General features: G+C 46.0%; 1 protein-coding gene across 6 annotated transcripts in view; it reads left to right on the top strand.

Moving 5' to 3' along the window:
- LOC136436624 (uncharacterized) overlaps window positions 1-16,923 on the top strand; it is a 45,521-nt gene extending 28,598 nt beyond the window's left edge. For 5 of the 6 annotated variants that reach the window (XM_066430766.1, XM_066430769.1, XM_066430767.1 and 2 more), the window contains 7 exons: window positions 8,919-9,104; window positions 9,387-9,604; window positions 10,918-11,083; window positions 12,800-12,956; window positions 13,367-13,681; window positions 14,006-14,143; window positions 14,390-16,923. In XM_066430766.1, the coding sequence (XP_066286863.1) occupies window positions 8,919-9,104; window positions 9,387-9,604; window positions 10,918-11,083; window positions 12,800-12,956; window positions 13,367-13,681; window positions 14,006-14,143; window positions 14,390-16,022 (2,813 nt within the window). In that variant the 3' untranslated portion in view covers window positions 16,023-16,923. The remainder of the gene's footprint in view (window positions 1-8,918; window positions 9,105-9,386; window positions 9,605-10,917; window positions 11,084-12,799; window positions 12,957-13,366; window positions 13,682-14,005; window positions 14,144-14,389) is intronic. The other variant, XM_066430770.1, reaches the window with a different exon arrangement.
- Window positions 16,924-17,322: the final 399 nt, after the last annotated feature.

The raw sequence follows: 17,322 nt of genomic DNA, 5'->3' as shown, positions 1-17,322 counted from the left end.
GTTCTGAGAACACCCACGGTTTCGGGAAGTGTTTACATGCCTTGGACATGTTCTCAGGCACGAGCAAAGGAGTTTTATGTCGGAGATTAAGACGGCCATTAATAACTATGTTCTTGATATATTTATTGTTTGCTATTGATAAAAAGCACGGCTACAGACGTATAGCTATCTAACGTGCTATCCTCCCAAATTAAAGCTGTGTAGGGTTTAGCCTTGTGTCGGATAATAAGTGTGACGGAAACACACAGCTATATGGCTATTACTGGCTTGTTTGATTTCAGCAAAATATCGGGTTGTCCTTACACTGTTTACTCCACATCAGCTTGATGAACGGCTCTGTGGATTGTTGAGAGATAACCGTATATTTCCTCCTGTTACTTAACAGTTTTCTGTTCAGCTGTTCCGACAGTGTTTGGATATTACAGGGGCCGACATATTTCAAACCCGTATCAGTGTTTTAGATCGCTCCACTGTTGAATGACTAGATTCTTTTGCCCCGAGGAAAAACGAGAGGAGAGCAGAGTTCAAATAGGTATTTACGACTTATTCCGCGCCTGCATAGCCTTGTCTGTCTATCTTAAACCTTAACGACTGCTAAACGTCGCCAAGAACAACAGAAGTCTGAACTTGAGGCTCGTGTTTGTACCTCATCTACATTCTGGGTAACTGAAACCATTTGTCATCATTAGCTGTTCTCAACAGAACGGCCTGTACTGTAAATGTCGAAACTCTCGCGGTCGCTTTATTTTCGGGGTGACCTCAACTGCGAATTCATGAGACCGCGAATATGCGTTCAATTGTATTTCTACTGTACTGCATAATTGTTTCAACCACGAACTTCTAACACCGGTGTTAGAGGTTCGTGGTTGAAAAATCAAATCCCAGAAATCTACCGAAAAATCAAGTCCCCACGAAAATAAACGAATCTACAGTATTCTGACCTAACCAGAAGAGGGAAACTCAATGGCGCCCATTAATACCATCTGATAAACATCTCATCGCACATTCACAAGCGAGCAGGTCTAGCCCTACAGCAGTTTAGGTGTGGACATTGGGAAGTCAGAATACAAAGACCACGCTGTATCAACCGTGCAACAGGTGAGCTGGAACAAATAGTTCTTAGTTCGGTTTGTGTTCCATCGGCATATGGGATAGAATAGATTTTGTACATTTTGCACAGACGGTGGGATGGGAGAACTTTGGTGATAGTTTGCAGTCTTCTTGCAACGTTACAATTACATGGTCAGGTACATTAGACCCTCCCCGTTCTCACGGACCGTTTCACAGAACAAATTAGATCGCGATTTCGGAACAACGACTCGCGTTTCAAATATATGGACGAGGAACTGGTATGAAACCTCGCAAAGTCTCGCTAAATCTCGAAGCGATTTGTGGCAATAATGCTCTTCAAGTCTGAGCCCACAGCGGTCCTAGTAGTCACCGTCACCGTCACCTATGCGAGTCGTGTGCTATCTCTAACGTTACAGTATGTCAGAATATCATTGAAAAATATGAATGAAAAATGCAAATCAACGACATACCTGAATACCTACTAGCACGACACGAATATCTATGACCTTGTAATATATATGATAAATATCGTCGTTACTTAATTTTCAATTTTCAACAATGGAGAACAGAACCTGCATTAAAGACTTTTAAGCCTCCCCTTCTGTCATTTTTACATCTTACTGAAGGGGGGCTAAATGTGGTCTAGGCGCTTTTCCTTTAATCTCATCTTTCTGCCTTGTCTGTGGTTTCCGCAGTATCCAGTGACTGTTGAATAGGTGTGTGTACAAGAGTAAAAGCCACTTCCTCTAAGGGCGTTATCCCCAATTTGTCTTCGGCAGCCGGCGATTCTGTAAGCCGATCTTGTAAGATTAGGCTGGGGAGGGCCAGTACTAATTCAATTAGGGCAGGCGTAAGTAGCCCTTCGTCTTTCGTCTATTGTCAACCTGGAGAAAAGCATGGCAAAACGCCTCGTACAAAAAGGGCGTCAGACGACAAAACATAAGAGCCCTAAAACGCTAATCATAGGTATTCTGAAATTGTCAATGTATATGTCGATTTCAGACAGGTTTTCATACAGCCAGATCGGAAATGTCTAAGTGGTCGAAATCTGTATACAGTAACTGTAATATCTTTAGAGCTGGTATCAAGAGTGGCCCAAGGCTGCCCTTTAAGTAATGTCCGCAAGATGTCGCTTGTCTCAAATGCGGCATTCACTACCTACACCTTTATTGAGAGGCAGAATCCGTCGTTCCTGTACTTAAAGTTGTACTGTAGTTGAAATTTGCCCAAACATATCCAAAATCCATATCTTGCAATAGGTCAAATTTGTTTGATTCGGCATGCATGACAAAATTCGTTTCAACCCCTTGTGGTTGGAACGTTTCGAGGCAAAATGGTTTCAAATCGAAGGTGAAGTCAGAGGCAGGAGCTAGAATACTAAAAATAGAGCTAACGTACAGGTTGGACCTGTCTTTCCCAGAGTAAATGAGTTTACCCATGCGATATCAACCCAGCACAAGTTCACATATCGTCCCCGTGTAGACAGCTAGAGAGCAGACACACCAACTTCAACCCACTTCACATGAATGTGGCTCACCGATAACGACTGTTTCCCTCTATAAGGCAGGCGGGAGAGGACAGCATACATCTGAACTATGCCACTCCGAATTTTTGCACGATGGCCGATAGGGACGTAATGAAATGTAAATTTGGTTAACGACCAAGTCAGCACAAACATTCCGCCTCTGCATCGCACAGTAAATCAAGCAGGCGTGGTGAGAACACCAGGAGGATTTGTTTCCTTAGTCGCCGGGCGACACTCTCAGTTCTAGGGCAGAGTTTCTATCCTTCCCGCCTTAAATCGTTTTTCTGAGGGGACAGAGGCCGTGGATGTGATATTGAGGCAGAACGTGGACACCTAGCTCACGAAAACTGCGGAAGAACACAGGTAGGTGTTTTATACAACAGGAAATTCCAGACAGGTCGTCAAGAGGCGCTCCTTTAGAACATTCAACGAGGTAGAAACAATGTAACGTTATGGGAGGGTGGGGTGTGTTAGCCCTTTGCCAAGCTGTGTTCTTAGACTTTGTCAGATACAAGTTATGGTACTGAACCGACATGACTCTGAAAACCGTGAATGAATTCTGCTATTTCGGGCCTTTCCGTCGAACATGTCGAACTCGGGGAGTGCCCACCTGTGCAAGGTGAGCTAAGGACTTGCTTCCGGCTTCTTTCAGACAATGTTAACCTCTCACTGTAGGGTCACTCATTTGTACGTGGTTACGCACGGAGTAGCACAGAGAATGGCTGAAGACTACGGCTTGTTTTGGGTGGACGTAATTTGTTTGCATTGAGTCGGTATACGCTGGCGGGGTCCCCTCCTTGCCTCCAACAGGCCTAAGAGCTTTTGGATAGTAGACTTCGACAATATTGAGCCTGTGGGAATGGTAACATTTCCTCTAACTGCACGGGCAAATGAAACCCTATGGTGGCCTAACTTCTCTGGCAAATGTTCTCCCTATACAGCCAGTGTGGTATTCTAGTAGAGACTAGTCTCCTCGCGTGCAGTTTCATGTGATGTTTGTTCTCGGCTGACATTTCATACGTCCTAACGTGCCATCTGGGCCGCGCTAATTACACGACATGGTCTCGTTCCCATGTCACGGAAGGCCGGGTACTGCAGGGGGTCATGCCGGCCACATTCCCTTACATCTGTTCTCATTCCTGCAAATAAATTACTTTCTATTACTACGTAAAAAACACTGGTGAGTTCAAGAGACTTAATTGGTTATATGTTATCATAGTACATTGTGTGGGATTTGTGACGATACTAATTCGTAGTCCTACGAGACTTATGAATGCCCACTACTACTGCATAAACATCTGAAAAAAAATCGTCATATTCTATTCAGAACACGTCACGTATTCACTACCTGTGGCGGTTGTTCTTGAAAGGTAGACAGTCTAAAAACTCCAGACATAACCAGGTCAGAACCTCACCGTGCACGGCACTGTGGGATAGTGATAGATAGTCCTCAGTCCCGATATCTGCACGGGATCTGACAGTTGGAATCATAAACAAAGGGACTGCCTCTGCGTTTGTTTTAATCCCGGCGCGTCTGTCAGTCAGTGCCGGCCAGGTATGTAGGCGGGCAGGACGGGGAGAAGTCGGGCGGGAAAATGAGACGGACCCGCACCCTCGTGCCGTCAGACGCACCTGTCAATCACCGCCTCAGACGTGCTCGTGCATGGACCACTTCTTGGCAGTTATCTTCGTGTTGTGCACCTTCGATCAAAGAACCTGTATTTACTTGCTCGGCGGATTCGTCATGATGGGATTGCAAAACAGTGAGAACAGTATGGGAAAATGTATCCGGAGGAGACAGCCCCCCCCCCCCCTACACACACACACCTGTTGGCATCTACATCAGTTGTTCGTTTCTACTTCACATTGGATTGACCATTGGATTCTATTTCGCCGGAGTAACAAAAGGGCAGAGCCTATCACGTCCAACAATCTACTAAGAGTCTATATCCTTAATCCTCCCTGTTTTCAATGATCGGAGAAACAGTCAACAGAACGGAAAGAGGGTACTTTGACCTTGTTTTCGGGCCCCTTGTAATCACACTCAAGTCAAGATTACTGTTTTTCACAACCCATGCACGCTGACATATAGGGACTTAATGTTGAAACCAGAATATAGTATTAGGGAGGGGTAGTCAGTCGGTTTGTTGTGGAAAGGGGTAGGTTTACCTGTTGGAATGGCCTACTTTCTTTGCTAACGGTTAGCGAGCTGATAACATTGAGAGCTGACAGCGGGTACCGTATGTAAGGGCTGTTTACTGCGTAGACAATGGCGTGTTTGCAAAATAACCGTTCATTCATCACAAGTGGCGGGCTGTAAGAGTAAGGACGGGGCTCACGGGGCCCACGGCACGTTATCTGCCAGGAGACGCGGACTAAGGAACTACAGGATAACTTATGGCCAATTGTACCGGAATAAAACAGAAGACATTCTCCAAGGTAAACAAGACACTTCTCACGGCTCCTTATAGTTTCCCAAGACGTGCGTTCGTGGTTCGAAGGATCTCCCGTTGCGTGCAGAGTGAAGTACTTCGAATTCGTGCGGCGGTTCCTTCTTTCAGCTGGCGGCTTCTCGTCTCCTTACATCAGGGCTCACCCCACGCGGCGTGTGCCCACAACAGACTTACGGCGGGAGACATTCTACTCGACTCATGTACACTTTCACAGGGGGTATATTTCTTACCAAGTCGTAAACTCGACCTGTAAGCACAAGTGTTCCAACCCATGTTGGGACGAGGACATATAAAAAATCAACAGTTATCTGTTTTTCTACTTCAGATTATTTTTCGGTGTACATCATCCACTGCATAGTGTGGATTCCGACCGTGTCAGGGTAGCGCCAGTATTCATAAAATGCATGGGAAGAGAATGCGGTGCTGAACTCTAGGATGAAAAGGCGTAGTGACTCGAGACTAGAGCTTAGCTGAAAATGTGATTAGTATCTGTCCATGACCGAGAACGTGCTCTATGGATTGCTAACCTACACAAGACTAGTCACACCAGGCTGTCGGCCAGCCCACTCGGAAATCGATCTCCAATTATCGCCAATTTGCTGAGAAAACATCACACCGGGTCTCACGCGGGTTTGTTTGCACGGGATCTCAGGCGAAAGGGCGCGCAGGCTAAACAGGGTCGCTGGCGAGGGACGGAAGAACACCTTCCTGATTCGATGACTCTAAGACTTTCTCCTTGGGGAATACGAGTACCAGGAAGCTCAAGTGCCTTGTAGCTGACCTAGTGTGTCTTGCCGGAGGTGTTTGTCGGAGCAAGACCAGAGACCTTCGGCTTGGCCAGTCTAGCTGTCTGAAAGTGGTACGTTCCAACTCTGTGTTGTGAATGAATGGCCGTTGTGTGTACTGTATGTGTGTGGCTGTTTTATTGCTGCGCTTACATATTGCTATCTCAACTGTTTCTGTTCCAAACCTTGCGATAACGTAATGGACCTGGTCCTTTGTCGGCAGTGACAGACCTTAAGATGAATGACATTGCCGAGCCCTTGGTGTCCCGAACGTCTTAAGCCTCTGTGGCTGGTTTTCTTTCTCCACATCTCAGAGCGTCTTGTTTGTGTTGCAGAGTAAGTGTCGGCATACCTCTCGCCGGTGTCAAAAGTCGTCCGTGTGTTCGAGAAGTCCTACGCCATAATGAATGTACAAAACCTTGGTGTACTTGACTACAGAAACAGTATGTTTTCCCGCTATTAGTGGCTATTGACCCTCCCATGTCGTGCAAACAGTCACCGAGCCATTGTCAAATATGCCGTGCCGTACCGTTCACCTGGGCAAGCGTTTAAAGGAAGCGACATTATCAACGTAAATAGTGTAGTGCGTGGATATAGACATACGCTCCGCATGTGGAGATGGTAGTCTGGAAATCCTGGCTTGTTAGGCTAATTGGTACAACTTGCCAAGCAGACCGGTCTAGTGGAAGATACACACTCGTTAGAGGACAAGCAAATTCCTAACTGTCGGCTGGATAATGGTTAGACTTTCCCACCCTTCTGCTAGATTGTGAACATCCCATTTAAATTCTCCCAAATTTTACAGTCCACCCACTGGACAAAAGATTGAGGCTACGAAAATGTCGGGTTGTTATCATTAGGCGCTGGTGAGTGCTATATCAAGAGTGTTGAATGTTGTCTTGCGGTGGTGATAAAGACTAGAGGTTGTAGGTCAGATCTTCATGGTGCCGACTTCGTGTTTTCACTAATAATCGGATGGTGTGCTGGGCAAAGGCGGAAAGGAAGTGGGGCCATCTTACACCAACCACAGCTTAAGACTGTACTTAAGTCGTCTTGGCGCTCCCTTTTCACAATACACTCCACTTCACTGCCTTCTACACAGATCTCAGTTTTCTGGTTGAGAGTTTGTAGCCCCAAACTACGTCTGGATACGGCTGTAAAATGTATCAAAACCCAGAGATGGTACGACGCTTTAGGGAAGGAATGGGTATTTCGTCCGTGACAAGATCCATAGCGTTCTCACATCTCACCTTAAGCCTGAAATTAGGCCTGAGTATTTGTACAAACAGTGTGATAGCGATAAGCCGGTGTTTGTCATTCCGCCCGTCAGCTATGGCTGCGGTACCTGCGATCAACCTGTACTAACGTCACATCAACAAGGGCCCGGAGTCCATCGTACCGTCCGTAGAAGAGCCCGAAGGGGGTAGAAAACGTGTTTCTGGCTTTACTGACCTCATACGGACCATGTGTATTTGTTCGCGCGGCCTGTGGCTAAACTGTTAACCAGGAGAAGTTTGCGGACAGGGCTCTGTGCCCTAGTTTAGTGGCGGGAGAAGAATGTTCCGTCCACTTGTCGCTGGGTGTGTGAGCGTCATTACCCGCTCAGACACCGTACAGCCGATAAATGTCAGGAGAGACTGTCGTGTCCATGTCCCCGTGCGGTACAAATACACCTGTGTTCCCGTGGATCACTGACCCCCTGCTGACCTATAGCACCATTAGTACGAACAAAGCTAACAGAGGTGTGCGCTAACAGAGCCTCGGCTGTGCGCAGTAATCCCACATCCTCCCTGCCAAAGGCAAAGGTAGCACGTACTCCTGTTTACTCATTTCTGCCCAAGTTTACCCGCAAACGTGTCTCGAATGGCTAAAAGTTGTGCCCTCAGGTAGAAGCAATCACTGTGTTCATGTCGTCTCTCTGTCAGTTGGTTCTGTGGCTGGGAGAATTTACCAGGCAAAGGGCATAGTGGCTTCGTTGCAGCCTTATCGGGGCGTTTATTTTCCACTTCAAAAACACTAAGACACATCGGGAAAAGATGGCTTACGGAAACAATAGGGAGTCTTTGGGGTCATGTATATGCACACAGGTTACAAGATGGGCACAGGATGGATGAATGAATATTACAGCAGGGCAGATGGTCTTGGGGACGAACGAGAAGGGGTGTCTTGTGTGGGTGGTTGGGAGTTCGTTGTCAAAGAATTTTGGATAGTTGTTAAGTCTATTTCATGACAATCAGATATAGTGTTAACATTTTCTTTCATTGATCTTTATCATTTTTCCTCTCAACCTTGTGTTCCAAAATGTCATTATCATATATTTACTATCGTACCATCGCAATTGTTTTTCTGGTCCATTTCCACACACCCCTACCCCGTGCTCAACCGTGGTCCGTCCCTTATCTATATATGGAGACAAAGCAACAAAGCGACAAGAAGTGTCCGACCCCGGATGTTGGCATGTTGTCCGAACGGGGGACTTCATTCCTATGTTTTATTTTGTCAACAGAACTGACTGATTGTCATTGTCAGGCGCTTGTTGTCACAACTTCAAGTCTGTCGTAGGTTTGTGCATCGTCTGAATACCAGGGATACTGACAATAGAGACAAATGACAAAGCAGTTTGTGACGATTTGTTGTGTTGTGACAGTACCTCACCTGTCCGCTAGGTGGGGTCACTGTTGGACTCGCGACTAAATGGACCGATGGTTTTACATTTAGCGCCAGTGCACACGCACATACAGACACCCAGACGCACATACGAACAGCCAACTGACTGTATTTCACTTCAGTAGCCCAACCACTGCCTCCTTCAAGTCAAGTATGTGATCAGATCTTGAACTTCAAGCTCACTTTACTAGCCTGGGTACTGAAGCTAAACACACAAATATGTTGAGACAAAAATGCCACAGCATCAGAAAAATATAGCGCTACACCCTATAACACCTGCTTGGAGACTATGACATGAGCGGTTTCCTCACGGTATCGACACTGAAATATAGAGTTGTATATATTATCCTGCAATTTGTGTCAGGGGTGTGGTGCTGCCTGAAAGCAAATCTAACGTTCTTTTTTCCCCACCTCCAGCTCCAGCTATAGATGGTAACTGGGGGACGTGGGAACCCTGGAGTAGCTGTCCGGTGACATGTGGGGAGGGCCGCACTCAGAGGTTCCGTGTGTGCAATAACCCGCCTCCGTCGAACGGGGGCGCTTTCTGTGAAGGCGAAACGTTGGAGTCCGGTTCATGTCAGGGACTGCCGCTCTGTCCGGCAGGTAATGTATTCTTGTGTCATTCTGTTATCAAAACTCACCATATGATAAATGACACAAATGGAATTTAATTCTGATGTTTCAATCTGATCAATCTGTAGGAAATTACAGACATATGCCATATACTAATGCCATTGATGGCGGAGAAAATTGTGTATACAGTATTTTCTCACGGTATGTTAAAAGTTAACACCAATATATGACTGTAGGCTGGGCTTTCAAGTGTTTTTTTTAAAGTCAGACAAGTTTTTTTTCTGAACAATAACCAACTGTGTGTTTCTCCAGAAGACGTCCGCACCCTCCCCCCTCTGACGGTCCGACCTGTCGCCACTGACAACTGCGCCTGCGGCTGTACCCTGCGGGCGCCGCAAGGGGGCGTGACGAGACCCCCGTACGGCGCGTGCGCCGGGGTAGTCACTTGGCTGATTTGGGTTCTGGAGGATTACAAGATACGTCTGGAGTTTGAGGAGTTCGATTTGGACAAGACACAGGAAAGGCTCAAGGTAGGTCTTTTTGTTTCAATGAATCTTGAATCTAGGGTTAAAGATAGGAAAGTTGAGACCAACCGCCTCGCCCATTCTGCCATTCACCGACCTTTCAACAATATTGCCGCTACAGGAGTAGTACTTTTGTGGGTTTACGTGTTGATAAAACAGATACCATTGTTTACATACAAGCATCCGAAGCTTCTAGCTATTTGTAAGATAGCAGTTCCCTGTGTAGATTCCCAATGTCTCCGTTAAGTCAACGTTTCCATATTTGTTATTTTTTGCTGCCCCAAGAATTGTGTCAGGTTCACAACACGGGAGGTAAAAGTAACAGGCAGCCGCATCTGGAGTCGTGCAATTATGCTTCCTCCACTGCGCCCTGCGAGCTGAAGTGATAGCAGTGATCTATCGTCTGTGTGTTTTGAGAATTCCTCGGTGTCCCGTGCAAAAACGAACGTGACGCCACCCGAATATCATCATTCACGGGACATCTTGCAGTTATTCTCGGCGACGACCTTATTCAATGTATCTAACCCTGGCACAAAACTTGCCGTTCCGTGGTTGTGAAACCGGAGTTGTGAGGCACGTTTATCAGGTTTAGTTTCCCAGTTGGCAATGTCGTCTTTCCTGGCGTGCCTTGCTTGTTATCTCTGCCACCGACGGAGAATCTCACCAACCGGATCCACATGTCATATCTAGATGCCGCCCGGCTACCGAGAGCCGTCCGCTCCTGTCCCTCAGAACACAACCATCACAGCCGCCCCCTCCCGGCAAATGTCGTCCAACGCTCATTTCGCGCCAAAATATCGCCATGACCAGACGCGTTTATCTCCAGGGAAAGTTGTAATGTCTTCCGGCCGGATCCATATGCTGTGTCCAGATTCAGACTTCAAACGGTGGCGGGATTGTCGTGGTGCGGAGTAGATTTAAGGGACATAACCTTTGCCAAATTTGCCAAATACCTTTATTTCTTGTGCGTTAAAACTTGTTTTAACCTCTTGCAAACAAACGTTGGAATACGGTCCGGAAACGCAAGAAGACTTGATATGATCATGATACTTTGTTGATTGTATATAAAATTGGACACTGTGAGATACACGTCGTAAAGCCCCAAGATTACTTTTCCGATGTAAGAAGAAATTTACAATCATTTCCTTCAAAGGATGTCGTAATTCAGTTGGTGCGTTTCGCTGTCTTCCCTGATGATAACTATAGATGATAGCGATAACAAGGACAGCGTGCAAGATCAGGCCATTCAGGGAAAATAGGACGTCATATTTGTGAAACATGTATGTGACCTTTTTCTCCTATTGAAATTTTGGTTTTAGATCCGTGACGGTGGTGAGGCGACGTCGCCGCTGTTGTTCAGCACGGGGTCCGACCCGCCCTCGACTCTGACGTCATCGGGGAGTCGTGTGTTCATCGAGTTCCGAGTCCAGCCGGACCTGCAGTCCTACAGCACCCGCGGCTTCCAGGCCTCATATTCATCATTCCGTAAGTATCACATTCCACAACGGAAGCCGTTTTCAGAGTCAGGTTTCCCGCCGTGGATTGGGGATCGTGTTGTCGGAATGCCGAACGTGAAGTGCCTTCAGTCGCTGATGTCTTGAGGAGTTATCCATTGGACAGTACTTGATGTACACCCCAATGTTGTAGGGTGTTGGCATCTCTGTGACGTGTTTCATGTCTTGGGGCTCACATCAGTGCTACAACATTGTTGTCATTGGCCAAACGGTAAGTAAAGGCGAGGAATGATCCACGAATCCAACACAGCTGCAAATATCCTGCACGTCTTGTGGGTACCGCGTGAGACCACACGACCTAGCGTTTTTGATAAGACGTAAGACTGAAACTAACTACACTGGATCAAGTGAGATTCTTGGGATTATCGCAGATAGCTTAGTTTGACTGTTTGTCATTGTCAATCTGTTGTCGCTTTCGTATTTCGCAGACTTTGGGGATGCCTATGTTTGACAATTGTGTATTTTTTCGAAATTCCAATATCTTAAAATTGTTGCTACACATTTTTTAAGGTTCAACTTCGTCCTACGAGAGATAGTAGATGCGATTGACACAGTTTCTTGACGAGTTCATTTGTTGTTTCTTGGCGGGAGATTTATCAGCGGCGACAGATGTGACGTATTTCGGTTGGGGAGGATGCCACCTCCGAACAAAAACCCAGAGGGCGAAAAAACAAACGTCCGAGTCTACTGTTGGCACATATCAACCTAATGCGGCTATCCGTAAACACCTGTCATGAGAGAGCGACCACACTTAACGATTAATGTTGGAACATAATCCCTGATTACACTAGACACGGTGCGCCCATCAAATACTAGTAGCCTACAGCTGGTTGGGCATCTTAATTGGTTGATGCCGGTGGTCTTCTTTTAAATCATATCAGACATTGTAGCCACATTAGAAAGCACGAATCGTTCAATGACAAGAAGGAACAAAAAACATTACGAACATGAACACTAGTCAGTACAGTTCGTTTTCTACTATAGAACAAATCATCACAAAATGATGGGGCAATCTAGATAAGGCTAAAAACAAATTTGACATTTCAGACGTTGCGAGTGTGACACGCTATGAGATGATGCCTCAGATATACACAGTACGCGCTCAGTGTCAAAGCTATAATGCTGAAGTCCCTGTGGTTCCAGCCAGCTCGGATGGTGTTTGCTCTTCACGCGTTAACAGACACGCCTGTTTTATCGCAGATACTCTGAGATAAGGTTTCAAAGCGTGTCCCAAATTAACCTAAATCAAATCATCACTTGTCAGTCAAAGTGTGTCACTCAATCAGCAGGTTTGTCTCACAGCAGTCTTGCAGCCACAAGTTTTATTCTCTTTGCACAAGATAAAAGAGTTTGAGAATAGAAAGTAGTGTCCGGACTTCTTAGGAAAAGGTTATAGTTCATAAGATTATGTATATCTCAATTCTGAACATTACTGATTATATACATTACATGCGATATATACAGAAGTTTTCAGGGTGCTATCATTATCTTTGATTAGGACCCTTATCTTGGTCCTAGGTTAGAACACCCTTTGTTTCCGATTTTGTAATCAAGTTTTCCTGTATTTTGTTGCAATACGTACTGTTCAATGCTGCTAAGCAACAAAAAAGGGAACAATTTTAAGATGTGGGCTCAGCATCAAAATCAAAATGCATATCAAAACACATGACGATTGTTGATGTTGCAGAGCTGGTGCCCAGTACCACCGCGGTGACGACTACAGCGGCGCCAGAAGAACCCCTGACGTGGTGGCAGAAGGTGGACAAGTTCTTCAAGCTGGAGATCTTCCAGAACCCCGTGACTGTGGCCGGCATCGTGCTGTGCGCACTCGTCGTGATCGGCAGGTACCGAATATACTCTATTCATTTACATGTCCTTTTCAAGGACCAGTAAATTGCAATATAGAGGCAATGTGCTCTTTTATATGACATGGAAAACTAAGTAATACAGTCAAACAAGTTACAATTTACGTCTCCTAATATGGTGTCCTTGAAGTTTCAATGGACAACTTTGAAAGGTCCTAACCGGTCTTCCCAGATTTATTACTTTAAAAACCTTTCTGCAGTCATACCGAGGACTTTGTTCTGACACATATGCACCTTATATGGAAATTATTTATAATTGGGACCGCATTGTAAGCAGCGACACCTAGCTGCCGTGTGGAATAGTACCAGTTAGTATTGACAGAAACGTCGGCTAGCTGTGATGTTATGCCTTGATCCATAATCCATATGCACCTTGTTTTTCACCCTAGCATCATCGCCGTCATCTGCACACGCATGTGTCGAAGGCGCAAGCGCACTGCAGCATACGCGGCCAGTGCCCAGAGCGAGCTGGAGGGTGGCGGAACCCAGAGTCCGCGCAGCCTCAGTCTCAACCAAATAGAAGCGACCTCTGTCGGCGCACAGAGTCAGCGCAGCGGCAGGGACAGACGTGAGCAGCACCTGTCGGACATGTCCATGTCGGACCTGTCTCACACCTCCAGGCGGAAACCCATGCAGAATGGCAAGGTCCCCACGGGGTACGCAAACCACATCTACAGCGCATCTGCCCCAGAGACCCCGCAAAGGTAACGGTGCTACATGTATATATATAAAAAAAACACTCATGTTCATCGAGTAACTCGGTTTAATTTCACTTATGATGGACGTTAAATCTACCATGACAGCTGATATCTGCTAGCTGTTTTAAAGGTTATTTGTAAGCCGATGTAAACGTTAGCTACGGACAAAAAATATAAAACTTCACAGTTGTATATGGAAAGAAACAAAATGCCAGAGAAATCTTTTCTCGTACATCTTTTCGTCACGCTGGTACCATTTATGAAATATCCTATTTTGTGAGGAAACGAGCGATGTTTTGATCAGCAGTGTTACTGTTTCCTGCTACCCAGGTTCACCAACCTCGGTGACCGTCCGTCCTCGCCCACCGTACCGGGACAGTTCCCCACACCGTACCAGTTGGCTCAGGAACAGCTCAAACTCATGAGACAGCACGGACTGGAGCACTGTGAACAGCTTTACGACTTCAGGCAAGTATAGGCTAATGTAGCCTCTAGAGTAAGGCTTACATGTGGACGAGTATTGTATATACAAGAAGTTAAGGAAACAACCGATTTTACGCACGTTTTCTCTCAGTTATAGAAAATAGAAGGCTTGTACCAAGGACCTCCTTGCTTGTACCAATATTGATTTTCTTTAAAATACAATGAAATGCTATAGCGTGAAGTTTCGCTAAACGTGGTGTCATTAATTTTGTCTCTAATGCTATTTTACAGCATGGCTGGCCCACAGATGGAAGCCGTTGTTCCCAGTCCATACACTGGAGCGTTACCTAGCAACGTGCCGGGCAACGCCTACTTTCATCCGATCCAGCCCCACGGTGTACACGAGACAACCTTCACACAGGCGCCCCCTGGGCCAGAAAACTACTCCAACAATAACGCACATGTGTACATACTCGACCCACGGTTTGAAAATCAGAGCCCTTCACATTCTAACAAAGAAAAGAGGAAATCCAGAAGCCCTGTTAGAGACTCAAAAAGTCCTAAGAACTCGCCCAACAAAAGGCAGTTGCCTGTAGTGCCAAAGCCACACGGTAGAAAACTCCCGGTGACGCCACGGCCTGCGTTTTATGCAGACCAGGAGATGCCGGCTGCGGGGTTGGCACAAGCTGCTGTCACAGCGTCAGATCCACAGTTAGCACATGAGACAAGAAGGCTGAGGCGAGAAAAAAGTGAGAAAAAATCTCTGACGCCAAACATATCAAGACGTAAAAACAGAGTAGAGAAGTTTGTGTACCAGCCCTCGCCCTACAACTCACTGGACAGAGCGATGACTACCCGCCATTCTAAACGCAGTAATAAGCACAGGTCGAAAGGATCCGTGAAGAAGTCAAGAACAACTGAACATTTTGCAGCCCAAGTACATAGTCCTTCAGAAATACCGTCTTCAACCGACGGTATGCGCAGCTCACAGGAGATAAGAATACGCGGGCCTTCCGAGAGACGAAAGGGTCATGGTCATAGTCATAGGCTGGGAAGTCAAGGCAGCCTGGGTAAAACTTCCTCAAAGACAAGTAGGGAAGAGCTTCATAGATCGTCTCGGGAACAGTTGCCAAAATACCCAGGACCTAAAACGCCTGATAAAAGGGTAAGCGAAAAGGGACAGAATCCAGAGAGAAGTTTGGAAATAGCGCAGGTTGTTGAGAGACGAGAGTCGTCGCCTGAACATAAGAAAACCATATCTAACCCGCCCGAGCAGAAGAAAAGTGCATCACCTGAGAGGAGGAGCCCGCAGAAATCTCTAGACTTAAGAAAACTCGGCAACGAGCACTCGCTGTATGAACAGCTTGGTTTGAACGACAAGAAGCCGAAAACGGGGCGAAGACTTGCGCACTACGCCGCGCAATCGGAGGATAGTAGGTCCCAGTTCAGCAGTGAAGGATCGTCGGCATACGCCATGACCATGACACAGAAACTCTTTCATTTCGACGATTCCGAACGGGATCAATACAGAACTTCCATTGGTCCAGTCGGGGAAACCGTCTTTGAGGATTTGCGAAGAAGCGCAGACCTCGATGACGTAGTGACCCCGAATGGGCACGTCATAACCAGCACTACAGAGGAAGCCAAATCTCCTAGCAACGGTGACGTCGGCTCCAATCACTCCAGGCGGCAACTTCCGAGGACGCCATCACTAGAGGGGAGAAAGACTCCCCACGATCAGGTGTTTATGGACAAGACCCCTGACCCAGAATATGATTACTACATGCCCGACCTCCCTGGGTCCTTCCTCAAGATGGACCAAACATACATCGGGCGCCCTAAACCATTAACAACAAACCAGAACGAGCTGAAAAATATCCAGGTTCAGTTGGAGAGCTGTCCCTCTGATGCCATACGCATGTAGATGGTGTCTTGTGGAGTGTAAAGTGTCATGCATCATCTACATTCGTGAGTTTAGTAAAAATATCAAACTTTTGGTCCAACTCAGTGATGTAGGGGTAATGAAAGGTAATTTTGACGGTAGACTCATTGTAAAACATACCCCTACAATTTGGCTATATCTTTTGTACTATACGTAATAGATCGACAGTTAAGCCTTATATTGGCTTTGATAGGACATAACTTCGCCACAGAGAACAATGTGATGTGCAATGTATGGTATAAAACTATAAACTGTGTCTGCGTTCCTCTCATTCGTGAAAAGTTGTGGTGTAGAAACATTTGTCAAACATATATACGCCAGTATGACTGAGAACCTTTTCTACAACCCTATTTAAGAGTTTATATTGTTTGTGTCTATAACCTGGAACAAGCTCTGTGGATATAAGTAATCTACACTGTTGACTGGCCACTGAAGAGGCGATACCTTCTGATGTCTTCCAGGGACAAACGTTGAAAAAAAAAACTTTTCTCACATACTCACGAAGTGCAATTTTCGCCACCTCGTATCCTAGTTTTTACTGTACGGTATGGTATGGTATCGTCTAATTGGTCACTGATGTAAAGATGACCCTGTAAAATTAATAGGGCTGCACCTCAGAAATGCATGCGTTGCGTTGCAAGTTATATCACGTGGTCCCTAGACCCACTAACAGGTCGACAATATTGTCGCATACAAGTTCTTGAATGTGCAAGATGTGTATGTATATATTTCGTGTTGACCGTCATGATATTTACCAACATAAGGTTTATGTGGTCCTTTATGAAAGCCGTCAAACGGCATGTCTCAATGAAAGTCACTTCAGACGGAGAGAAAACAGCGTTACACACAACGCTGTTGCAATAAAGTCATTTGTACAAATTGATTCTAGTCTTCTGTTCTTTGGGAGAGCTCGCTGTTCGTTGTAATCATTGTAGGGCGAAGTAGGTAAGACATGTCGCACTATAGACGATCCATACCATGCGACGACGTTAGTTTGAAAATGTCAGCGGGTATCTCGTCGTTTTGAATTTGCAGAAAAAAGTTTCTTCAGTGGCAGTCGGAAGATTACGCATTTAAACAATCTAATATCCAAACAGACGCAGGGTCCGGCTCATCGATCAGTGTTTTACGCGTTGGAGTAAGCGAACCCGTGTAGAACACTGAGCCCTACATCTGCTTGGAGGTGAGAGACAACCCAACAAAGAAACCTACGATGAAAACGTCGCTAGGGGGCGCAACATACATACGGCAAAAAACTTTACTGGTTTCAAATGAAACAAGA

The sequence above is a fragment of the Branchiostoma lanceolatum genome, chromosome 6 (assembly GCF_035083965.1).
Source record: "Branchiostoma lanceolatum isolate klBraLanc5 chromosome 6, klBraLanc5.hap2, whole genome shotgun sequence".
Lineage (NCBI taxonomy): Eukaryota > Metazoa > Chordata > Leptocardii > Amphioxiformes > Branchiostomatidae > Branchiostoma > Branchiostoma lanceolatum.
This window is presented reverse-complemented; position numbering and strand designations above follow the sequence as displayed.